Source organism: Schistocerca americana, chromosome 11, assembly GCF_021461395.2.
Source record: "Schistocerca americana isolate TAMUIC-IGC-003095 chromosome 11, iqSchAmer2.1, whole genome shotgun sequence".
Taxonomy (NCBI): domain Eukaryota; kingdom Metazoa; phylum Arthropoda; class Insecta; order Orthoptera; family Acrididae; genus Schistocerca; species Schistocerca americana.
In genome coordinates, this window is record NC_060129.1 from 143,665,153 (window position 1) to 143,692,166 (window position 27,014).

A 27,014-nucleotide genomic window follows, 5' to 3' on the forward strand; every position below is an offset into this window, starting at 1 on the left:
GCGGAGGAGGCGACGCTGGTGAGTGTCTGCGCTGTCCTTCCATCAGTGCGCGGTTTGCTGTGTCTGTCACTCCACTCACCTTCACAGTCTCTCGTTCTCTGTGTCACCCACACTCGATAGCTGCGAAGTCGAGCAAACCGAAGAAAAAAACCCTGTTTTCTTCTTCTCGACTGTTTCCCACGAACTGTAGCGGAACAACTCTTCTGATGCATCCTGCCCCGGTACGTGTCAGTTACGCCACTTTAGCACCCTACTGCTGCTTACAGCGAAACCGAACGGGTCCCGGTCTGGCAGAATTTCCTTCGGGCGGCCACAGTAACTTTGATAGACTCCTCTCGATACCTACTTGTTCAAATGGTTCAAATGGCTCTGAGCACTATGGGACTTAACATCTGTGGTCATCAGTCCCCTAGAGCTTAGAACTACTTAAACCTAACTAACCTAAGGACATCACACACATCCATGCCCGAGGCAGGATTCGAACCTGCGACCGTAGCGGTCACGCGGTTCCGAACTGAAGCGCCTAGAACCGCTCGGCCACACCGGCCGGCCCTACTTGTTCGAATCCACCCAAATTTGCAACATACGTAAGTTGTCATATTTTATGCGTATTACTTACAGGGGATAGGCGAAATAATATGAACACCTGCACTTACTTGGTAACGGTTTGATAATAAGGGACTGGACTCCCTTTTGTTCGTAATACAGCTGCGATTCTTCTTGGAATACGGACTTTGAATGTGGTCAGGTGATTGGGTATCACTTGTGTCATACGCCTGTACGCGAGATTTCTACACTGGTAAACATCCCTAGCTCCACAGCTTCCGATGTGATAGTGAAGTGGAAACGTGAAGGGACACGTACAGCACAATATGTGGACGACTGGTTGCAACTTCCCATGTGGTAATTCCATCTACTAGTGTCATAGTAGTTATTGTCCGCAGCTCGTGGTGTTGCGGTAGCGTTCTCGCTTCCCGCGCACGGGGTCCCGGGTTCGATTCCCGGCGGGGTCGGGCATTATCTCTGCCTCGTGATGACTGGGTGTTGTGTGTCTTTCATCATCATTGACGCGCAATGTCGCCGAAGTGGCGTCAACTACAAAGAACTTCCAATACAGTGGCCGAACTTCCCCCCCATGGGGCCTCCCGGCCAACAATGCCATACGATCATTTCATTTCGTAGTAGTTATTATGGTTTGGCCATTGCCATAATAACTTTCTTATGTAAATTCGATGGACTGCAATCAATATGGTTCCAGATGGGTCACATAATACACTAGTTTTTTTTTTTCTTGTCCTACCACGATTATAGCACTGCCGGTGCAGTGGAGGAGGTTGTGCTATACTGTTATCGTTGTTATTATTCAATTTAGCATCCTCTCGTATCAGGTCAAGTGATTGCAGCACACACATGAAGTGTTCCAGATCAGTTTCAGATTTCTCGACGCATTTGTTCCTAAGATGCAGTAGTTGACTGGCTTTTGATACTCTTCGAATGTCGCAGTTACATAGGTCTCATCCCAGTAACGTGTTTCATTTATGTATTTTTCAAAATACTTGCAGCGGATACAATGTCTGCTATTTAAGGATTCCGGATTAAGGACCTCCTTTCGACGTCTTTCCTGAACACAGCGAGATCAACATTTAGCTAAAATCTCTTGCTCGAATTGCTCGTAATCTTGACAATTCACTGCAGTCTCTGTGGCCCAAAGTGCGACCTCGATCTGTATGAAACATGAGATGAAGTGAATTCTTCGTTGGTCAGTCTATGACGTCGTTAGTACACCCTTAAAATAGTTTATGAAAAAAATGCAGTGGAGACTTTTTGTTTCTTCGATATCTGCGTGATTACACTATCTATTCACAATAAAGTGCCTTCAATGAACCACCTTCAAGCAGTCTCTCTACCGTTCCACTCTCGAACGGCGCACGGGAAAAACGAGCGCTTAAATATCTCCGTGCGAGCCCTGATTTCTCTTATTTTATCGTGATGATCATTTCTCCCTATGTAGGTGGGTGCCAACAGAATGTTTTCGCAATCGGAGGAGAAAATTGGTGAGTTAAATTTAATGCGAAAATCCTGTCGCAACGAAAAACGCCTTTGTTTTAACGACTGCCACTGCAGTTCACGTACCATGTCTGTGGCACTATCTCCCCTATTTCGCGATGATTCAAATAGAGCTGCTCTTCTTTGTACTTTTTCGATGTCATCCGTCAGTCCCATCTGATGTGAATCCCACACCGCGCATCAATATTCCGAAATATGGCGGACAAGGGTGGTGTAAGCAGTCTCTTTAGTAGGCTTGTTGCACCTTCTACGTGTTCTGCCAATGAATAGCAGTCTTTGGTTTGCTCCACCTGAAACATTATCTATGTGATCGTTCCAATTTAGGGATTTTGTAACAGTAGTTAAATGCATCTGAGTACTTTAACAATTACTTGTAGTAACACAAGTACAGAAAAATGGCGCTGTTACAGGCAAGCACACCCCCATCCCTTGCTCCCTTTCGGCGAATCATCAGCTCATAATGTCACATACAGCACTTCAATTTGAGAAAAATAAAAATAAACTGAAGTTGATATCAATATGACAGCAACTAATATAGGTATGAAATAAGACTATGCGCCATTTAGAGAACACTTTTTCACAATTAATTTGGGGTAAGGAAGAATTACAGTGTCTTAAGCTATTTCAGATATTACTTAGCTGAATTAGGCAGTGTCTATTGTGCAGAACAGTGTGATATATATATCTTGTAAGAAACTGAATCATAAATAGTGTACCGAGCGAGGTGGCGCAGTGGTTAGCACACTGGACTCGCATTCGGGAGGACGACCGGTTCAATCCCGTCTCCAGCCATCCTGATTTAGGTTTTCCGTGATTTCCCTAAATCGTTTCAGGCAAATGCCGGGATGGTTCCTTTGAAAGGGCACGACCGATTTCCTTCCCAATCCTTCCCTAACCCGAGCTTGCGCTCCGTCTCTAATGACCTCGTTGTCGACGGGACGTTAAACACTAACCACCACCACCACCATAAATAGTGTGAAACATTAATCTACACTAGCTAATTTACATTAAATTATGCTAACTAAAATTACTTGTAACTATATTTGTTACAGGTTGTTCTGCATGGTACAAATTTTTTGAAGGTTGTTTACCTGGCGTGATAACTTTTTCCTGGCACTATGTGTTGCAGAAGCATTTTGTGGTTCATCTGCATTTTTGTGGCGATAGTCACAGATTCCAGCCACAGTAGCCTGGCCTCTAATACAGGTAAAATATTTTTTTTTTTTTGAGATCGTATAAGTTCGGGTAGAATTAATAACAATTTTATATTAAGTGCGTTCAGTGTTTTCATAAAGATTTCCATCAATTTCATTTGCAGGCTCTGATTCTGAAGTCGCAGCTTATAGTTTAAAAACGGACAATGGAGGTAAGTGTTTTTTTCCATTATTCCTGAACACTTTTCATGGCTCAAGAACTTCATCTGATGCCAGCTTATTTCATTGTGGTAGTCTTACTTAGTGATTAACAACGTCTTTAAGTCACAGTGTAATCATGTGAGTCTATTGCCTATCACAGTACTCAGAATCACAAACATTCATAACTCTTGCTTGTGGTGTTACAGATCACTAGTTGGTGTGCTATTTATTTGTGTATTGTATACATGTTCCATAGATCCTTACAGTGATAATCGTAGCCTGACTTAGGAGGGCATCAGTTATATTTTCACGAAATGGTTTAATAACGCATCATTAGGCATCTGCAGTAGAAGAAGTGTTGTGTTGTGCTGTATATCTTACATCGTTTTTGCCAGATACACTGAGGCTGCAGTGTCCACCTTTGAAACGCTAGAGTAGAAGGTGACACAAAACCGGCAAAGTGCAAAATTCGAGTAACTCGCATGGTTATTTACCGACATTCACATATATAATCTTACTTTTCTTGGTATCTGAATAAACTGACATATGTCAGATAAACTCGCCTCTGAAACTTAGATCCATATACTTCACCTTTTTTTGTTGATTGTATCAAATCTTCTGCTTGTGTCGCGATATAGTGTGTATTTTGTTATGTTGCATGCCGCCTGAAGCGTATTTTGTGCCGCAGCATCAGCTGTCATCGAAATTTGTACTCGATACGATACTAGCAGTGGTATCATCGTTCAAAGATCCGTTCACCCCCAATTCCAGTGTATATCAATATGTATAAATGCGAATTTTTGTGAATTTCTGGAAGGCATGACAGTTTTTCATGACAAATTCCACAAAAATTCGGCGTTTGTGACGTAGTTACTGTGGAAAAGCTGTAACTAACAGACCGTGTTGCACTCAGCTCTCCCCTTCAACAGGAATGTATACTGTCTCCATATATCGCAAGTTGCAATTTTTGAGTTTGACAGCGCTCAAAATCTCAAAAAATTTGAAGCAAATTAGGAAAGGTTATGCTAGGTCTTTCTGCGGCGTTAATATAAATCTCGTTTTGCGCTCCGATTGCCTCGTTTTGCGCTCCGATTGCTTCAATTCTTACTGCGAACTATCAGTAGTGTTAGCTACACTGATTGAGAAATTAAAAAACAATCAAAAGGCTTATTTTAATGTTATTTGTTTACTATTACGAAAAACATTAGGTCAGACTGTAATGGTACTTGAATTACGTAACCATTACGGCAGCTCAACTCAACCTCTCGATACCAGCAATATTCTACTGTGTTTCTGTAAAGTAGTTAACATATTTCTGAGACAACATTCAGATGTAATTTCATTAATGTAGAGGTACTTTGATACGTCGATATGTTTATATTGCAATGATATTACTCTTATGGTTATTCTTTGTCACTATGATCTTTGACGTTCTTGTAACTCTGATTTTTGGGCGCGTAAGCGATAAGCAGTTAGAGAGTCGGACCTTGAGAAAGTCAAGTCTTGGACGTCATTTTGGAAGGACGCATAACGTAGTCAGCTTACAAAATGTGAACTTTAACAGTGAGGAAGATGTTTTCAAGTATGTTTTGTATTGTGGTGTTTTGTGATTTACGTGATACTGCAACAAAAGTAATAAAAGAAGTGTAACTTAAATTCGGAGTGCTGATTATTTTTTTTTACATCACCATTGTGCTAACTTTCGAAGGTTTAATCTTCAAGAATCGTTTCTGAAACACATCTATAAAACTTTTGAATATAGCAGAATAAAACCTAGGCCTCTTTGCATCTGAGCTTGGAATCATCATCACCTAGGTTTTCGACAGTTGAGCCATGATTTTACAACGAGACCAGCGTGGGAAACACGAAAAGATGAGTGCCTAGTTTAATCATTATTACATGAAATGACTTTATTAACGGTGCTCTAATGACACCTGCCACACAATAACTTTGTTGTTGCCCGAAAATGCAGTATTTACCAGCGTGAGCAACACCACAATCATTATTAAATTTTGACCTTTGTTGTGGTAGGGTTGTTAGAAGACGCAAAGAAGCACCACTCTTAACGTTGTTCTTGAACATGGGCAGAGGTAGTTAACGTTTGTAGCAGGTGGAATTCGCTCTGACTACTGTCAAATGATTGGAAGCTGCTGAACATTATACCCATCCTCCTTGCCAACAAAATCGAGACGTTCCCCACTGACTATCCCGTGACTTTTGTCACAGCGGGGAGGGTATGGTCTAAGGGCAAAGTGCTGCAGAGTGACTCTGTTGACTCTACACTTCCGAATCTTTGACAGTGGAACCAGTTCAGAGGGATAAGGAGACCGCAGCTGTGGACCTGGCCGCCCTTCTGGACGCCGGGGACAGAGCCGTGGTGACGCTGGTGGCGGGCGACACACGTCTGGTGGCGCACAGGGCCGTCCTGGCTGCCAGGAGCACCGTGCTCGCCGCCATGTTGCGGAACACCACGCTGGAGGCCAGCAGCGGCCACATTGCCATCTCGGGCGTGGAGGGTCCAGTGCTACGCCAGCTGCTGGCCTACATGTACACACTCCGGGTCCCCCAAGCGCACAGCATGGCGCCACAGCTGCTGGCCGCTGCTGACAGATACGGACTGTCCGCCCTGAAGGCGGAGTGTGAGCAGCTGGTGGCCGCACAGGTGTCTGGGGGGCCCGCAGCGGCCGCAGCTGTGCTCCAAGTCAGGCGCTCCTCTGACAGCCTCAGGCAGGCCGTGGTTGACTTCGTAAAGGCTCACCTGCTCCACGTGATGGGAGGGACTCTGCACAGCCAGCGTGAAGATCGGGCGGAAGTGAGCCGCCTGCTGTCTGTTCCATCAGCAAAAACCAGGTAAGTTTGGGACAACTCACATGTTCATGTTGTAGAATTATATATGTACACTATGTGATCAAAAGTATCCGGACACCTGGCTGAAAATGACTTACAAGTTCGTGGCGCCCCCCATCAGTAATGCTGTGAATTCGATATGGTGTTGGCCCACGCTTTACCTTGACAGTAGCTTCCACTCTCGCAGGTGCTGGAAGGTTTCTTGGGGAATGGCAGCCCATTCTTCATGGAGTGCTGCACTGAGGAGAGGTATCTATAGTTCTGGACAACATGGTTGTGGAGAGAAGCAGCGATTAATATGATTAATCAATAATTCAAGAACAGTCCTAATCGCATTTATTATTGTTATAATACCACCAACCGGTTTCAACCCGACGTAGGGGTCATCTGCTGGGCGTTTACACCATTGGTCGACTGCTGGTGGTGTCACTCCTGTCTACCTAACGGCAGGGAACTGTCAATGGTGTAAACGCCCAGAAGATGACCCCCTACGTCGGGTTGAAACCGGTTGGTGGTATTATAACAATAATAAATGCGATTAGGACTGTTCTTGAATTATTGAGAGGTATCTATGTTGGTCAGTGAGGCCTGACACGAAGTCAGCATTCCAAAACGTCCCAAAAGTGTCAGTTGATTCTCGTGATATGTGCTGGACTTTTCTCCACTCCTTTCTATAACTCAAGTAGGAGGTGTTTTTTGGGACAAGGGCGCTGTATTTGCTTCTTGGAAGAGCCACGGTCAAATCTCATGCTGCTTGTCTTACGTGTAGCTATCTGTAGCGATACTAAAGGCTGTCTAGTGAATTCCAGTGCTTCATTCAACCAGGACTTCGCTAGTCCATGCACAGCAGCTACTAATCGGTCTCTAACATCCTCAAAATTGATATGACCTCCAGACAGAACTATCCTCAGTTAAATATAGTACAAGTCATCCTTACAAGTCTGGTGAGCAGTAATACTCATAATTTTCCTTTATTTCTCAGCTATTTTTAAATTTTTATTCAGTTTTTAACTAGAGTTCTTGCCTTCGAGATAACGGTGTCTGCATTGTCTGACTTATTTCTCATTTAATTGTATCCTGTCTCGTAAGCCACTCAAACCTGATCTCTCCTGCTCATTGTCGTGCAACACGAAAATGAATATTGGAAACAAAATACGTATCACCAGCAGTCTTTTCAAGATATCCTATGACACACACTTTAAACATATTCTGTCTGCAGTATTCAAATGTATATTTCAGAAAGTTGATAACTTAAATCGGATAATGTTATAATTCCTAACCATCATCTTCTTCAGTGCCACATGTTATGCATTATTATATGGTAATTGTATGTTTTCTCGTTAAAACATCAACTTCACAGCTTTTCATTAACATCACCTGTATGTCTATAAACAGCTTAATGTTATGTCAGTGGTAAATTCGTAGACGACTTTGCTAGATTAAGTAACCAGAACACACATTAACACACGACCACAAGAAATCTGTCAAATCTGTTAATTACTATACATTGAACAAGATACTCATTTTATTACATGGTCAAACGATTACTGCCTTAAAACATTGCTCCTACATGTGGCATGGTTAATAAAACTCTTAAAATGTTTCCTTTTTTCTTTTCCCATGACTACATCTCCTCGATCATTGACTGCATTCGTAAATTCCATATCTAGTTTCACTCCTACCACAGTTGTTTCCATTTGTCAACACATTACCTACAAACTTCTGTGGAGAGGCTAACTTTGCACTGATCCATCCTGAAAACATTCCAACTATGTTTCAGGATTGCACTGAGATAAAAAAAGCCTGTCATATATTTCAAAATGTGTTACTCTAAATAAAGCAGTAAAATTAAATTACTAACCACAGGCATATAATTATTACACACACACACACACACACACACAGTTCACTTTACAGACATTTTCTTCTACTATCTTCTCCTCTCTGCCCAAAATCACATTTGTCTTTAATCAATTTCTATACGCAATCATAAATTCCTGATTATTTACAAAAATACACTTTTTCTACTAACTTATCCAATATCTTTGTCACTATTTTCAATGACTTATCGAACATTTGAGTGTAACAAGAACAGTAGTCCCCACAAATTATACACTGAACTTTTTTATTAATTTTTATATTCTAATGAAGAGTGGGAAATGGGCAAAGAAATTGTTCGTTTCCTTTGACATAATCAGGCTAATTGAGAAAACTATTGAGTGAATTGGGGAATACTTTAGACTGAATTTCTATAGCCTACTTTCAACACGAAAAATCTGACAAAGATGGACAATTGGGGTATCAAATATAACAGTGTGAGGTGCAGGTTTGAAGAAAGATGTAATTACGTGAAGAAAAAATCAGGCTAGTAAAGAAAAATGTAATTGATCATTTCAAGGGAAACTGAAATATTTCATTATTAGATGCTACTAGCTGTGTAAATAAAGTGTCGAAATCTTAATCCCTTCAAGTCCTATCCATTTTCCACATATATACACTCCTGGAAATTGAAATAAGAACACCGTGAATTCATTGTCCCAGGAAGGGGAAACTTTATTGACACATTCCTGGGGTCAGATACATCACATGATCACAGTGACAGAACCACAGGCACATAGACACAGGCAACAGAGCATGCACAATGTCGGCACTAGTACAGTGTATATCCACCTTTCGCAGCAATGCAGGCTGCTATTCTCCCATGGAGACGATCGTAGAGATGCTGGATGTAGTCCTGTGGAACGGCTTGCCATGCCATTTCCACCTGGCGCCTCAGTTGGACCAGCGTTCGTGCTGGACGTGCAGACCGCGTGAGACGACGCTTCATCCAGTCCCAAACATGCTCAATGGGGGACAGATCCGGAGATCTTGCTGGCCAGGGTACTTGACTTACACCTTCTAGAGCACGTTGGGTGGCACGGGATACATGCGGACGTGCATTGTCCTGTTGGAACAGCAAGTTCCCTTGCCGGTCTAGGAATGGTAGAACGATGGGTTCGATGACGGTTTGGATGTACCGTGCACTATTCAGTGTCCCCTCGACGATCACCAGTGGTGTACTGCCAGTGTAGGAGATCGCTCCCCACACCATGATGCCGGGTGTTGGCCCTGTGTGCCTCGGTCGTATGCAGTCCTGATTGTGGCGCTCACCTGCACGGCGCCAAACACGCATACGACCATCATTGGCACCAAGGCAGAAGCGACTCTCATCGCTGAAGACGACACGTCTCCATTCGTCCCTCCATTCACGCCTGCCGCGACACCACTGGAGGCGGGCTGCACGATGTTGGGGCGTGAGCGGAAGACGGCCTAACGGTGTGCAGGACCGTAGCCCAGCTTCATGGAGACGGTTGCGAATGGTCCTCGCCGATACCCCAGGAGCAACAGTGTCCCTAATTTGCTGGGAAGTGGCGGTGCGGTCCCCTACGGCACAGCGTAGGATCCTACGGTCTTGGCGTGCATCCGTGCGTCGCTGCGGTCCGGTCCCAGGTCGACGGGCACGTGCACCTTCCGCCGACCACTGGCGACAACATCGATGTACTGTGGAGACCTCACGCCCCACGTGTTGAGCAATTCGGCGGTACGTCCACCCGGCCTCCCGCATGCCCACTATACGCCCTCGCTCAAAGTCCGTCAACTGCACATACGGTTCACGTCCACGCTGTCGCGGCATGCTACCAGTGTTAAAGATTGCGATGGAGCTCCGTATGCCACAGCAAACTGGCTGACACTGACGGCGGCGGTGCACAAATGCTGCGCAGCTAGCGCCATTCGACGGGCAACACCGCGGTTCCTGGTGTGTCCGCTGTGCCGTGCGTGTGATCATTGCTTGTACAGCCCTCTCGCAGTGTCCGGAGCAAGTATGGTGGGTCTGACACACCGGTGTCAATGTGTTCTTTTTTTCCATTTCCAGGAGTGTAGTTAATTGGTGTAATGTTTGACTGTTAAAAAGGCTTCCTTCGAATCAAGTTATACATTTAGGTTCTTTCGAGAACACAAGGGGCTAGGAACTAAATTGAGATATCAAAAACTTCTTCTCTTCAACGTCTGGCTATTTCGTGCATAAAAAGTAGCACTGGTGTAGTATTTAACTGTCAAAATGCCTTACTTCTAAGCAAGTGTTAAATTCAGGACACTTGGAGAACGGAAAACGTCAGGAGAAAGGGGATTCATGTTGAGCGATCTAAGTGGCCAAATCATTTGCTCGAGTTATTCAGAATGTTCTTCAAACTAGTTGTGAACAATTGTGAGCCAATAACGTCATATCGTTGCTGGGAACGTGAAGTTCAAGTAGCTGGACTCGAGCATTTCCAGTCAACGGTTCAGTCTGATAAGAGATGCCAATCTGTTCCATGTAAAAACCGCCCACGCCATTTTGAAGCCACCACCACCAGCTTGCACAGTGACTTGTTGCGGACTTGGCTCCATAGCTCTGTGAGGTCTGCGTCACCGTCAAACCGCACTATCAGCTCTTACCAACTGAAATCGGAACTCATCAGACTGGAGCACGGTTTTCCAGTCGTTGCAAGTCTATCGTGATCGACCGACATCTCTAGGGATGCTGAAAGACAACAATAGACGCCAATGCCTCACCATAACTCCGGACATGCTTTACAGTGCTGGTCACAACATTATTCCTCCACTATAGCTATTGTTGAGGAATGATGGTGGACATATTGAGCATTTCCTGTAAGGAACATCATCTTTGGTTTGTCTTACTTTGTTATGCTAATTATTGCTATTCTGATCAGATGAAGCGCCATCTGTCGGACATTTTTTGAACTTTTGTATTTTTTTTGGGTCTAATAAAACCCCATGTCATTCCAAGGATGTGTGTCAATTTTTACCTCTCTATCTACATTATTCCGTGGTTTATTAAGTTTTCAAATTTATACTGACTTTTTGATCACCCTGTATATATGCATGTCGGTATTCCATGACTTTTGTCACCCTAGTGTATTTTATTCAAACTGTTCTTTCGTACACCTACTGGTACTGGAAACTTGTGAGAAGTTGTGTGTAAACTGATTACTTAAATGACTGGCCATTCATATTGCGAATCGGCTATTTTCTGTGGCAATGTGTGCCCTGTTATCAGTGTGCGGACATACCCTCAGCAATACTGCCCCCTGGCCTCCCCGTGAACACACTTTGCCATGCGTTGTCCCTGTGTGCAGCTCGCCAGCCACTGCCGACAGCTGGACGACCCCCACCGCTCAGCCGCTCAGCGACCACAGCTGGAGTCCCGACGCAGCCGCACCGACCACGCCTACCCACCACACTCCCCCACCTGACAGTGTTGACATCGCTCTCCTGCGGTGAGTTGCGTCACTACTCGTGTGTCTCTTTCACATTCACAACACACCTTATTGGGGATTTCACGAAGTGTTATGGTCATGAAATGGTATGTCACTTTACTGTATTTCCTCTTTACATCTTATAAACATGTAATTGTGTATGTTTGTTCAACATCTCATTCTAAGTTACTGGAGCGATTTCAAGCAAACGTGACACATGTAACACTTCCTGTCTGGAATGAAGCACTGTGGAGGTAACAACCACCTACACCTCGAAGAGGTGAGGATGGGAATGTTATTGAAGCACATCGCCACATACTCTAATACCCAGTGTAGGAGACGTCTGTGGCTGCTTCAAAATCAGATTCAGACTACAGAGATTCCTCTCTCTTAACGGCCAAAAACACTGAGGCATATAACTGCCCATGTAACAGAACATGCACTTCCAGTAAGTTGGCCATCCAGAATACGTGTCAGACGGCAGCAGGAGCTTTGTAGCTCTGAAAGCATTGGTGAGGCAAACAGATTCCAAAAAATCCACAACAATGATGCAGTAATTGCTACGCTAAAGATCTTACAAGGCGACAGGTCCTATCAATTTGCATCTGGTTGCCGCTACAACAGTAGTGACAGAAAAACGTCTGGACCTGAACCATCTCGATTGCTCTATGAAAAAGTGCCTGATTCCACAGCCCAGACTTTCACTCACATTTTTAGTGTTGTTAGAATCTGTAGATGTGACTTTGACCTCTTTAACTGTTCTGTGTGTGTCAAAAGTAAGTAGCACCGTTGCAAGTGTTTAGTGTGAAATCGTGGGTCCTTGTGGACCAGTGCACACACCTGGCGAAGGCGCAATGTCTCCAACGAGACCACGCCTTGGAAAGCAACATGGGGCTCAAAACAGCATCCAGCCTGGTGGCCACTGTACCGTTGTTCAGAATTCTCATTTCCTGTCTCACATTTCCATAGAAACGATCAAGAATCGTTTCCCATAGTTATCAGAATTGTAATATCCATTCTTAAAATATGACATATTTGATTTTCAGTCGGAAGGGTGACATTATCATCTCCATGTGCATATGATATTTATAGAGGAAGCAAATGAGTACTTAATCGATTGATGGAGTTTGGATTAATCAAGAATGATATGACATTTGGCAGGAAAATAACATGAAATTATCCTAAATTGTCTCTACCTTAAAAATAATTTGCTACATTTAATTGCTGGACGCCATCTTTAATATCAGAATTTTAGTATTATTTGTTCTGCTGATTGTGGTGAGGCAGTTACATGCAAATGGTATGGTGAATTTCTGAGGACATACATCAATCGTTAGACTTCCATGCTGTGTTTAGAAAGTCAAGATTTACTTGGAGCAAATGTGTGTGTGTGTAATTGATTGTCAGTGCATGTTTTGTTACTATGGAAGCACATTTATTTGTACAAATGAGGACTTGCACAAGAGAATGAGTTTCTGTATATAAGCAGTGGAGTCAAGTTACTGCTATAAAAATATTTTAGCCAAATTATTTCTTGATAAAGAGTAGGTTTCTGGGTTTGGTTAGGCTGTTTCAAAAAATTTGTGAATAACTTTTCTACAATGACAGGAAATACACACATAAAAAAAGCTTTGTATTGCCTCAGTTCAGAGAGTTCCGGAACCTGTACAGAAAATTGGAATAGAGATCAACATGAACATCATTTCCACTCTTTTCATTGTTCATGAAAACCACACACTGCATGTTGTACCACCGTACAGTGAGACCTTCAGAGGTGGTGGTCCAGATTGCTGTACTCACCGGTACCTCTAATACCCAGTAGCACATCCTCTTGCATTGATCCATGCCTGTATTCGTCGTGGCATACTATCCACAAGTTCATCAAGGCACTGTTGTTCCAGATTGTCCCACTCCTTAACAGCGATTCGGCATATATCCCTCAGAGTGGTTGGTGGGTCACGTCAGAACCTCTACCTTGCTGCCCTCGCTGGACAGTGTGTCTAAGGCGTTCAGCCTGACCGGGTTGCCTCCAAACACGTCTCCAACGATTGTCCAGTTGAAGACATTTGCGACACTCGACGGTGAAGACAACGTGATGCCAATCCATTCAGCATGTTGTTGGACCCATCTGTACCGTGCTACATGGTGTCTTAGTTGCAAAGGTGGACCGCGCCATGGACCATCTAGGCATGGTTGAACAACAGACAATATGAGCCATGTACTTCCTTCCTGGTGAATGACTGGAACTGATCGGCTGTCGGACCCCCCTCTTTCCAATAGATGCTGCTCATGCATGGTTGTTTACGTCTTTGGGCGGGTTTAGTGACATCTCTGAACAGTCAAAGGGACTATGTCTGTGATACAATATCCACAGTGAAGGTCTATCTTCAGGAGGTCTTGAAACTGCAGTGATGCATAACTTTTTTTGATGTGTGTACTTAAATACCTGGAGATCTAATTAGTATTTTATGTTCTGTTTGCAACTGTCAGAATGGGTTGATGCACATAGGATATTATGACTGGGTGCAAGAATTATCTCTTTCAGTAGAGGCAACACTACTGAACTGTAGCATTTTGTGGTCAAGTGATGTTGCTGTTGGGGAATCGATGGGACAAAATTGTGAGACTCGATTTCATGAGAGAAGCAATGTAGGATCTATAACGGAGATATAATTAAGACTTTGAGAGTGTTGTGTTTGACTTAATACACAATGGTAAAGGGAGATGGGCTGCAGGGTGGTGAGGCAACTGTTTCCATAAGAAAGCTGGACAGGAGCAGAAATGATTAGCAAGCAAATTAACAAACAGGAGATTCCTTTTACTTGTATTTCTTTTCTCTCTCTCTCTCTCTCTCTCTCTCTCTCTCTCTCTCTCTTTTAGGGTCACCAGTCTACTGACTAGTTTCATGCGACCCGCCACGAATTCCTCTCCCGTGCTAACCTCTTCATCTCAGAGTAGCACTTGCAACCTACGTCCTCAATTACCTTCTGGATGTATTCCAATCTCTGTCTCCCTGGACAGGATTTGCCTTCTACATTCCTCTCTAGTACCATGGAAGTCATTCACTCATGTCTTAACAGATGCGATATCATCCTGTCCCTCCTCCTTATCAGTGTTGCTCACATATTCCTTTCCTCTCAGATTCTGCACAGAGCCTCCGCATTCTTTACCCTATCAGTCCACCTAATCGGCTGTTTCCTGTGGCAGTTTGTGCTCTATTGTCAGACCCACAGCAATACTGCCCTCTGGCCTCCACGTGGACACACTTTGCCACGCGTTGTCCCTGTGTGCAGCTCGCTGGCCACTGCAGACAGCCGGACGACCCCCGCCGCTCAGCCGCACAGCGACCACAGCTGGAGTTCCGACGCAGCCGCCCCGACCACGCCTACCCACCACACTCCCCCACCTGACAGCGTTGACATCGCTCTCCTGCGGTGAGTTGCGTCACTACTCGTGTGTCTCTTCCACGTTCACAACCCATCTTATTGGGGATTTCACAACGTGTTATGGTCATGAAATGGTATGTCACTTTACTGTATCTCCTCTTTACATCTTATAAACATGTAATTGTGTATGTTTGTTCAACATCCCATTCTAAATTACTGGAGCGATGTCCGCCCCGGTAGCTGAGTGGTCAGCGTGACAGACTGTCAATCCTAAGGGCCTGGGTTCGATTCCCGGCTGGGTCGGAGATTTTCTCAGCTCAGGGACTGGGTGTTGTGTTGTCCTAATCATCATCATTTCATGCCCATCGACGCGCAGGTCGCCGAAGTGGCGTCAAATCGAAAGACCTGCACCAGGCGAACGGTCTACCTGACGGGAGGCCCTAGCCACACGACATTTCCATTTACATTTCCACTGGAGCGATTTCAAGCAAACGTGACACATGCAACACTTCCTGTCTGGAATGAAGCACTGTGTAGGTAACAACCACCTAGATCTCGAAGGGGTGAGGATGGGAATGTTATTGAAGCACACCGCCACATGCGCTAATACCCAGATTACATTCATCCAGTATTTGAGAATGAGAGTACTTAGTAACTCGAAATAAACTTTAAAACACAATTTCATACCTATTTCCTCTTTGATCCCCACTGGCACCTACGAAATAATGAAAGGATATTGCAGCGGCTGTGTTACCCCAAATTACGATGTAATGTGGCTTGGGACATGCATTCATGTCTGGAGGAATGCGACATCGTAATTCGGAATAACACCAACACTGCAATATCGTATTCATCCATCGATACTGGGCAAACGCCTTTCAAGTAAAATGTCTCCCCTGTATGGGAATATACATAATGTACGCACGAGAACAGGTTGTAGACACATGGTTGACAGCATATAAAAGTTCGCGTCGTGCTCAGATAGCGTAATGGTAGGGCGACTGTCGTGATAAGTGGGACATACGGATTCGAGTCCTGGACTGGTACAAATCTTTACTGTCGTCATTCCGTTGTACGGTTCATGATTATCCATATTCGCAAATGCAAACACATATCATGAAAGGAAGAATATTTATCGTTCTCTAAATTTTCGCTGATCGTGCAGAAAAATTGCCGTTTCTCGTATGACGTTTTCATTTATTACTTTGTTACTACAAACTCCGTTCCTAACGCATTTTGCATATTGCATTCACATATAACGGAAAACGTCGCTGAAAAAACATATCATTGTACGGCACATAGTTCGGGGTAGATGATGTAATAAATACTGCCATGCGCAAAAATCTACCGTTCCCGGCGTGATGTTTCGCTATATCACTAACTCTATTCGCAACACATCCACGTACCAGATATGTTCAAAAAGTAATCGAAAATTTTATTTTCGCGTTGTTTATACATCCAATTTTCAAAATTTTCTTATGATGTTAGTACACATGTCTGTGATGTGTTCTTCAGGGTGTATACGTGAGACAAGGAAAAAAAATTCCCGGATTTCCTGGTTGAAAATACACTTTCTCCCGCATGAAAATAAACTTTTTCTGTGTTAAAAGACAGTATACTTTTCCCCGGCACTGTAAAACTTATCAATTCTTAGAATGTTTATGGTTTTCTACACAGACGTAGAATTTGCCGGCACTTTAGAAAACGAAACACAGGGGAAAAAAACACGTTTTGGAAAGATCTTTGATGTGCAGCAACATGTACGCTGCATTTCTTCGTTTTACGGAGATATAAATTCGAATTGCACCAAACACTGCATGTTACTCTCCGAAGCAATGAAATCGAGATTGCCACGCGCTTTTGTAAGCCAGTCATAGCTCATGTCACGTTATCTCGACAGCTGATGACAGCACAGGACACGAAGTGTAGTCAACCAATAGCAAGATCACTCTTAAGTTCCCTAAATCGTTTCAGGCAAATGCCGGGATGGTTCCTTTGACAGGGCACGGCCGATTTCCTTCCCCATCTTTCCCTAACCCGAGCTTGCGCTCCGTCTCCAATGACCTCGTTGTCGACGGGACGTTAAAAAAAAATACTCACTTTTAAGTAGCGCGAACACACAAAAAGAAAAGTTAATGGTTTAAATGAATATACAGTTTTGCTAGAAGAAAAACAAAGCTTTCACAAATAATATTGGTCTTTAAGATTAATAAGCTGCATGAAAAGCTAAGCTTCCACATATAATGCTGATCATTTTGCGTGTGTTACACTTTTAGATACAGCACACAAATGTGCCAATAAAATTTTTAATAACGACGTAAATGTCTGATCTTGTGGGCTCGAAATTCTTCTAGATGGTCATCCTCAAAGAGTTAATCTTTAAATGAGAGTGAAACGCTCTGTGATTTAAGAAATTCGTTGTACATTCTCGCACACAGTTCATCTTGCGTAAAAGGAAATTTACTTTGAAAGTAACACTTTTCAAACCACCTTTCGCAATATTTTCCCGTGACCTGTTAGAAATTGGTTCGTTTCAGCAGTTGCCAGAGAGCGACAGATAACAGGCGTCACTGCGCCTGCCCAGCTATGACGACGCAGGAAGCCCGCATGTTCGTACGTGTAAAATATTAAAAGATCTTGCATTATGTCATAAAAGAAACAAGACATCAGAGGATACTTCAGGAGCATCGGAATTTCGTGAACTATACTAAAATGAATAATTCGGCTTAAAGTCCACAATCGTATGTCCAGATTCGGATGTAAGTTTTCTTGAGTACCAGTACTGTATTATCTCATGTTTGGTTCTTTATTATGGCATAACGCCATACAAGCTAGAAGATGGAAAACGTGCACTTGAAATGCTGCAAACAGTTGAAACTAGCCAACAGTGTGAAATTAAACACTATACTAAAATGAATAATTCGGCTTAAAGTCCACAATCGTATGTCCAGATTCGGATGTAAGTTTTCTTGAGTACCAGTACTGTATTATCTCATGTTTGGTTCTTTATTATGGCATAACGCCATACAAGCTAGAAGATGGAAAACGTGCACTTGAAATGCTGCAAACAGTTGAAACTAGCCAACAGTGTGAAATTAAACACTTCGTTTCAAATAAATTGACTGCCTCAGTGAAAAATACAGGGTGATTCAAAAAGAATACCACAACTTTAGGAATTTAAAACTCTGCAACGACAAAAGGCAGAGCTAAGCACTATCTGTCGGCGAATTAAGGGAGCTATAAAGTTTCATTTAGTTGTACATTTGTTCGCTTGAGGCGCTGCTGACTAGGCGTCAGCGTCAGTTGATGCTAAGATGGCGACCGATCAACAGAAAGCTTTTTGTGTTATTGAGTACGGCAGACGTGAATCGACGACAGTTGTTCAGCGTGCATTTCGAACGAAGTATGGTGTTAAACCTCCTGATAGGTGGTGTATTGAACGTTGGTATAAACAGTTTACAGAGAATGGGTGTTTGTGCAAAGGGAAAAGTTCTGGACGGCCGAGAACGAGTGATGAAAATGTAGCACGCATCCAGCAAGCATTTGTTCGCAGCCCAGGAAAATCGACTCGCAGAGCTAGCAGAGAGCTGCAAATTCCACAATCAACTGTATGGAGAGGCCTACGAAAAAGGTTAGTTATGAAACCTTATCGTCTGAAACTGGTTCAAGGCAGGCAGCCCGTGACAGAGCACTTCATCACTGGCATCCAAAAAGCCCTGATTTTACCCCCTGCGATTTTTTCTTATGGGGGTATGTTAAGGATATGGTGTTTCGGCCACCTCTCCCAGCCACCATTGATGATTTGAAACGAGAAATAACAGCAGCTATCCAAACTGTTACGCCTGATATGCTACAGAGAGTGTGGGGTTATATTATGTTTCTTTCATTAAATACACATTTTTAAAGTTGTGGTATTCTTTTTGAATCACCCTGTATTAATAAAAGTCAAATCTCTTTAGCAAACCGACAAAAATAACTTCATCGTTCTGCAAGGTTATTAATGCTTGGCTGTCAGAAAGATGGAAATAAAACCTGAAACTAACAACATATTTTAGCCTTCCGTAACTATGCGAACTTATTTTAATTCATTTGGTAGGTCCCGGCCACAGAAATCCGTTTAGTTTTCATTTAATGTGAGAGCAATAAACGAAGAGGAAAGAGCAAAATCACTTAACGTAAGCACAGGTCACATGGAGACTAACCACCTCCTCACTACAACGCAGACTGCTCTGTGCATCAGCCCTGGATCTACGGTATTTCCGAACCGGAGCAATTTAGATAGTGGCACCCAGCCACACATCTGTGGCCGGAAGCGGAAGAAGGCGACTCAACTGCGCATGCGCAAGAGCCCGCCCGCAACTGCTCAAATGAATCATATGTAAACAACTGTCATGTCACGCTCATCGGAGGCAATTTGTTGTTAGGCAGCACTGCATATTCTTCCCAAAGCCTTTGACACACTTTGGTTGGTAGACGCTTGTATGAGCACTGTGTTTTGTTGTTGTATATGGCGCCATTTACTTTGCGACTTAAGTTTTATTTTCGTTTTTTTTTCTCTCGTTCATGTTTTTTTGCTGCAGCATTATTCTGCAGAAGCGGGATACAGTAATATTCTTCGTTATAGTATTGGTTCTTACCAGTCAAAATCACAAAAATTTAACTGGTAACTAAGACAAGGAAAAGTTCCCGGAATTCTAAGAAATTCCCGGTTTTTTGCCGGTTTTCTCCCGGACGAAAAAATTCCCGGGTTTTTCCCGGATCTCCCGGGTCGAATACACCCTGGTTCTTGCAATATCAGTTGGGTTGGGTTGTTTTGTGGGAAGAGACCAAACTGCGAGGTTATCGGTCTCGTCGGATGAGGGAAGGACGGGAAAGGAAGTCGGCCGTGCCCTTTCAAAGGAACCATCCCAGCATTTGCCTGGAGCGATTTAGGGAAATCACGGGAAACCTAAATCAGGATGGCCGGACGCGGGATTGAACCGTCGTCCTCCCGAATGCGAGTCCAGTGTGCTAACCACTTCGCCACCTCGCTCGGTCAGTTGATCTGAATATTTAGTTTAATGTTGACATTCGAAAAGGTTATACGTTTCTTAAGTTCCCATCGAATCTTTGTTGTTGTTGTTGTGGTCTTCAGTCCTGACACTGGTTTGATGCAGCTTTCCATGCTACTCTATCCTGTGCAAGCTGCTTCATCTCCCAGTACCTACTGCAACCTACATCCTTCTGAATCTGCTTAGTGTATTCATCTCTTGGTCTCCCTCTACGATTTTTACCCTCCACGCTGCCCTCCAATACTAAATTGGTGATCCCTTGATGCCTCAGAACATGTCCTACCAACCGATCCCTTCTTCTGGTCAAGTTGTGCCACAAACTTCTCTTCTCCCCAATCCTATTCAATACTTCCTCATTAGTTATGTGATCTACCCATCTAATCTTCAGCATTCTTCTGTAGCACCACATTTCGAAAGCTTCTATTCTCTTCTTGTCCAAACTATTTATCGTCCATGTTTCACTTCCATACATGGCTACACTCCATACGAATACTTTCAGAAATGACTTCCTGACACTTAAATCTATACTGGATGTTAACAAATTTCTCTTCTTCAGAAACGCTTTCCTTGCCATTGCCAGCCTACATTTTATATCCTCTCTACTTCGACCATCATCAGTTATTTTGCTCCCCAAATAGCAAAACTCCTTTACTACTTTAAGTGTCTCATTTCCTAATCTAATTCCCTCAGCATCACCCGACTTAATTAGACTACATTCCATTATCCTTGTTTTGCTTTTGTTGATGTTCATCTTATATCCTCCTTTCAAGACACTGTCCATTCCATTCAACTGCTCTTCCAAGTCCTTTGCTGTCTCTGACAGAATTACAATGTCATCGGCGAACCTCAAAGTTTTTATTTCTTCTCCATGAATTTTAATACCTACTCCGAATTTTTCTTTTGTTTCCTTTACTGCTTGCTCAATATACAGATTGAACAACATCGGGGAGAGGTTACAACCCTGTCTTACTCCCTTCCCAACCACTGCTTCCCTTTCATGTCCCTCGACTCTTATAACTGCCATCTGGTTTCTGTACAAATTGTAAATAGCCTTTCGCTGCCTGTATTTTACCCCTGCCACCTTTAGAATTTGAAAGAGAGTATTCCAGTCAACATTGTCAAAAGCTTTCTCTAAGTCTACAAATGCTAGAAACGTAGGTTTGCCTTTCCTTAATCTTTCTTCTAAGATAAGTCGTAAGGTCAGTATTGCCTCACGTGTTCCAGTGTTTCTACGGAATCCAAACTGATCTTCCCCGAGGTTGGCTTCTACTAGTTTTTCCATTCGTCTGTAAAGAATTCGTGTTAGTGTTTTGCAGCTATGACTTATTAAACTGATAGTTCGGTAATTTTCACATCTGTCAACACCTGCTTTCTTTGGGATTGGAATTATTATATTCTTCTTGAAGTCTGAGGGTATTTCGCCTGTTTCATACATCTTGCTCACCAGATGGTAGAGTTTTGTCAGGACTGGCTCTCCCACGGCCGTCAGTAGTTCCAATGGAATATTGTCTACTCCGGGGGCCTTGTTTCGACTCAGGTCTTTCAGTGCTCTGTCAAACTCATCACGCAGTATCATATCTCCCATTTCATCTTCATCTACATCCTCTTCCATTTCCATAATATTGTCCTCAAGTACATCGCCCTTGTATAGACCCTCTATATACTCCTTCCACCTTTCTGCTTTCCCTTCTTTGCTTAGAACTGGGTTTCCATCTGAGCTCTTGATATTCATACAAGTCGTTCTCTTATCTCCAAAGGTCTCTTTAATTTTCCTGTAGGCGGTATCTATCTTACCCCTAGTGAGATAGGCCTCTACATCCTTACATTTGTCCTCTAGCCATCCCTGCTTGGCCATTTTGCACTTCCTGTCGATCTCATTTTTGAGACGTTTGTATTCCTTTTTGCCTGTTTCACTTACTGCATTTTTATATTTTCTCCTTTCATCAATTAAATTCAATATTTCTTCTGTTACCCAAGGATTTCTTCTAGCCCTCGTCTTTTTACCTACTTGATCCTCTGCTGCCTTCACTACTTCATCCCTCAAAGCTACCCATTCTTCTTCTACTGTATTTATTTCCCCCATTCCTGTCAATTGCTCCCTTATGCTCTCCCTGAATCTCTGTACAACCTCTGGTTCTTTTAGTTTATCCAGGTCCCATCTCCTTAAATTCCCACCTTTTTGCAGTTTCTTCAGTTTTAATCTACAGGTCATAACCAATAGATTGTGGTCAGAGTCCACATCTGCCCCTGGAAATGTCTTACAATTTAAAACCTGGTTCCTAAATCTCTGTCTTACCATTATATAATCTATCTGATACCTTTTAGTATCTCCAGGGTTCTTCCATGTATACAACCTTCTTTCATGATTCTTAAACCAAGTGTTAGTTATGATTATGTTGTGCTCTGTGCAAAAATTCGACCAGGCGGCTTCCTCTTTCATTTCTGTCCCCCGATCCATATTCACCTACTATGTTTCCTTCTCTCCCTTTTCCTACACTCGAATTCCAGTCACCCATGACTATTAAATTTTCGTCTCCCTTCACAATCTGAATAATTTCTTTTATTTCATCATACATTTCTTCAATTTCTTCGTCATCTGCAGAGCTAGTTGGCATATAAACTTGTACTACTGTAGTAGGCGTGGGCTTCGTATCTATCTTGGCCACAATAATGCGTTCACTATGCTGTTTGTAGTAGCTTACCCGCATTCCTATTTTCCTATTCATTATTAAACCTACTCCTGCATTACCCCTCTTTGTTGGCGAATAATATTGATCAACGAATTTGCAACAATTTTTAATTGAAAAATGGAATAAAGTTCAGCAATACATTCAACATTTTGATCGTGGTCTTTGGCGAATCTACTATAAATAAGACAAGAGTTTACGAGTGGTATAAAAGTATGACGGAGGGTCGAGAAGATGCTGACGATCGCCGTGAACGCTGTAAGATAGCCATTACTGAAGACAATGTGGAAGAAGCACACAAAATAGTTTTCCAGAATTCCCGAATCACCACCAGAGAGGTTGCTCATGATTTTGGTACGTCCTCTGGCCCACTCCAAGCAACTTTTCGGGCGTTTTCGGCATGAACTGTGTAGCACCAAAGTTTGTTCCAAGATTATTGAATTTCGACCAAAACCAACGCCACGTAGACTTCACTCAGAAACTGCTGAATGAAGTCGACAACGATCCAGATCGTCTAAAGGTTAGAACAGGTGATGAAAAATGGGCGTGTGGATATGACGTCAAAACTAAGGCCCAGTCGTCCTAATGGTAACTGCCTGAAGAGCGAAGACCGAAAAGGTTCGACAAGTTCGATCACGTGTGAAGGTTCATCTCAGTATTTTCTTCTCTTACAATGGGATAGTGCGACAGGAGTTCTTGACTTATGATCGTACGTTCAGTAAGGAATACTACCTGGAAGTTATGCGCCGTTTGGGTGGAGAAATCCGAAGAAAACGACCAGAAATGTGACAAAACCGCTCGTGGAAATCGCATCGCAATAATGCTCCCACTGACACCTCAATATTTCTTCGTGAGTTATTGGCAAGAAACAAGGCCGTTATGTTTACTCAGCTAACCTACTCGCCGGACTTGGCGCTCTGCGACTGCTTTCTACTTCCGACGGTGAAGAGATGTCGTTGTGCCAACACTAATGAGAGAAAAAGAGGATCGCTGAAGGAGCTGATAACGATAACGAAAAGTGAGTTCCTGAAGTGCTTGCGAGATTGTAAAAGCTGGTGGCACAGGAGTGCTATATCTGAGGGGGATTACTCTGAAGAAAACACAGCGGATGTTGATGAATAAATAAAAATTCTTTAAGAAAGACAAAAATTCCCATTACTTTTTGAGCACACCTCGTATATCAGTGAATGTACTGCAAAATTATATCACAGTAATACACACATATCAGGAGATTGTTGGCCTCACATGGGCTGAGTGCACCACGCCTGCCAACAATGCTACGTAGACACAGGTCAAGGTGTTAACCAAGCTCGACAGTGTTTTTATGGGTGTTACCACTGAGGCAAGGCCGTTAGATGCCGGGGATGCCACTCACAAAAGCGTCTGGTGAGCTGTGTTCTGTAACTGTTCACCTGGGTGCAGGAGGAGGCTGTCCTGTGTTCGCACCTCGGACACACTGCTATGGGTTTACACCACTGCTCGCCCTACAAGCATACACAGGCAGCCAAAGCAGAAACTCTTCCCAGTGTAGGAGACGTTTGTGGCTGCTTCAAAATCAGATTCAGACTGCAGAGTTTCCTCTCCTTTAACGGCCAAAAACACTCAGTCATATAAGTGCCCATGTATCTATAGTAACAGAACGTAGACTTCCAGTAAGTTGGCCATCCAGAATACGTGTCACACGGGAGCAGGAGTTTTGTAGCACTGGAGGCGTTGGTGAGGCAAACAGATTCCGAAAAATCCACAACAATGAAGCCAGTACTTGCTAGGCTAAAGATCTTACAATGCCACTGGTCCTATCAATTTGCATCTGGTTGCCGCTACAACAGTAGGAGTGATAGAAAAACGTCTGGACCTGAACCATGTCGATTACTCTATGCAAAAGTGCCTGATTCCACAGCCCAGACTTTCACTCACATTTTTAGTATTGTTAGAATCTGTAGTTGTGACTTTGACCGTTTCACGTGTTTAGTGTGAAATCGTGGGTGCTTGTGGGCCAGTACACACGCCAAAGACAGGCGAAGGCGCAATGTCTCCAACGAGACCACGCCTTGGAAAGCAACATTGGGCTCAAAACAACATCCAGCCTGTTAGCCACTGTACCGTCGTTCAGAATTCTCATTTCCTGTCTCACATTTCCATACAAACGATCAAGAATCGTTTCCCACAGTTATCAGAATTGTAATATCCATTCTTAAAATATGAAATATTTGATTTTGAGCCGGAAGGGCGACATTAGCAACTCCATGTGCATGTGATATTTATAAAGGAAGCAACTGAGTACTTAATCGATTGATGGATTTTGGATTAAACAGGAATGATATCACATTTGGCAGGAAAATAACATGAAATTATCCTAAATTGTCTCTACCTTAAAAATAGTTTGCTACATTTAATTGCTGGGCACCGTTTTTAATATCAGAATTTTAGTATTATGAGTTCTGCTGATTGTAGTGAGGCAGTTACATGCAAATGATATGGTGAATTTCTGAGGACATACATCAATCGTTACGAGTTCTATGCTGTGTTTAGGAAGTCAAGATTTACTTGGAGCAAAATTTATCATGGTAATCTAGCTAGCGCATGAGTCATTGATTCACTCTCTTATCCTGTGGTTTACTGTTGCGTTCAGATATGTTGCAACCAAAAGACTCCACGTTCATTGTGTGTGTGTGTGTGTGTGTAATTTATTGCAGGTGCATGTGTTTGTTATTATGCAAGCACATTTATCTGTACAAATGGGGACTTGGACATGAGAATGAGTTTCTGTATATATGCAGTGGAGTCAAGTTAGTGCTATACAAATATTTCAGCCAAAATATTTCTTGGTAAAGAGTAGGTTTCTGCATTTGGTTACGCTGTTTCGAGAAATTTGCGAATAACTTTTGCACAATGGCAGGAAATCCACGCACATAAAAAAACGTTTTTTATCGCCTCAGTTCAGAGAGTTCCGGAACCTGTGCAGAAAATTGATATAGAGATCAACATAAACATCATTTCCGCCCTTTTTATTGTTCATGAAAACCACACACTGCATGTCGTACCACCATACAGCGAGACCTTCAGAGGTGGTGGTCCAGATTGCTGTACACACCGGTACCTCTAATACCCAGTAGCACGTCCTCTTGCATTGATCCATGCCGGTATTCGTCATGGCATACTGTCCACTAGTTCATCAAGGCACTGTTGATCCAGATTGTCCCACTCCTCAACGGCGATTCGTCGTAGACCCCTCCGAGTGGTTGGTGGGTCATGACGTCCATAAACAGCTCTTTTCAATCCATCCCAGGCATGTGTGACAGGGTTCATGTCTGGAGAACATGCTGGCCACTCTATTCGAGCGATGTAGCTATCCTATCGATGTCACAAGGGAGAAGCTCGAACAAACTAGTTGCACCGTAGTGGCTCCAAGTCCATGCAGGGGGAGAGGCTGCCGCCGACCATCAAATGGTTCAAATAGCTCTGAGCACTATTGGACTTAACATCCGAGGTCATCAGACCCCTAGAGTTAGAACTACTTAAACCTAACTAACCTAAGGACATCACACACATCCATGCTCGAGGCAGGATTCGAACCTGCGACCGTAGCAGCACCACGGTTCTGGACTGAAGCGCCTAGAACTGCTCGGCCACAACAGCCAGCGCCGACCATCCTATACTGTGAATCTCGTGTTCCCATACTGTGATAATTTTCCTCATAAGGTGTGTGTGTGCGCGTGTGTATGCGTGTGTGCGCGTGTGTGTGCGTGTTCGGAAATAGTGTTGGAACATCTGTGATTTTTTGCAGGACATTATCTGAAGAGGAGAAGGGCAGGAGGCTGATCCAGGCATCTATTCAGGGCTCAGTGGAAGAGCTGCAGGCACTGCTGGCGGCTGGAGTGAACTTGGGGGCGAGGGACATGAACGAGTGGACCCCCCTGCATTGGGCAGGTATCAACGGATACGAGGAGATGGCGAGGCGCCTGCTGGCGGCAGGTGCGGACGTGGGGGCGAGGGACAAGTTCCAGCAGACGCCGCTGCACTTGGCTGCGTGGGGCGGCAGCGCGGCTGTCGTCAGGCTGCTGGCGGCGTCCTCCGCCGACCCCGACGCCAGGGATGTGGACGGGTGGACGCCGTTGCACTCTGCAGCGTTCAATGACGAGACGGAAGCGGCTACGGCGCTGCTGGAGGCAGGGGCCGACATGGGGGCCGTAGATAACGATGGGAACACCCCACTGGACATCGCCAGACAGTACAACAAGCAGCACGTGATAGACGTGCTGTGATAAACCTGAGAGTCCCACACATGTCTGTGGACTAAAATAAATAAACATTTTTAGCAGTA

General features: G+C 43.6%; 1 protein-coding gene across 2 annotated transcripts; it reads left to right on the top strand.

The window, feature by feature from the left end:
* LOC124553752 (ankyrin-1-like) lies at nucleotides 1-27,014 on the top strand. Of its 2 annotated transcripts, XM_047127686.1 has the most exons (7): nucleotides 1-18; nucleotides 3,120-3,273; nucleotides 3,386-3,433; nucleotides 5,723-6,272; nucleotides 11,447-11,587; nucleotides 14,860-15,000; nucleotides 26,478-27,014. In XM_047127686.1, exons 2-7 carry the CDS (start codon nucleotides 3,186-3,188, stop codon nucleotides 26,953-26,955), a joined length of 1,446 nt encoding a protein of 481 aa, XP_046983642.1. In that variant the 5' UTR covers nucleotides 1-18; nucleotides 3,120-3,185; the 3' UTR covers nucleotides 26,956-27,014. The 2 variants fall into 2 exon arrangements, with proteins under 2 accessions (XP_046983642.1, XP_046983643.1); XM_047127687.1 differs by lacking the exon at nucleotides 14,860-15,000.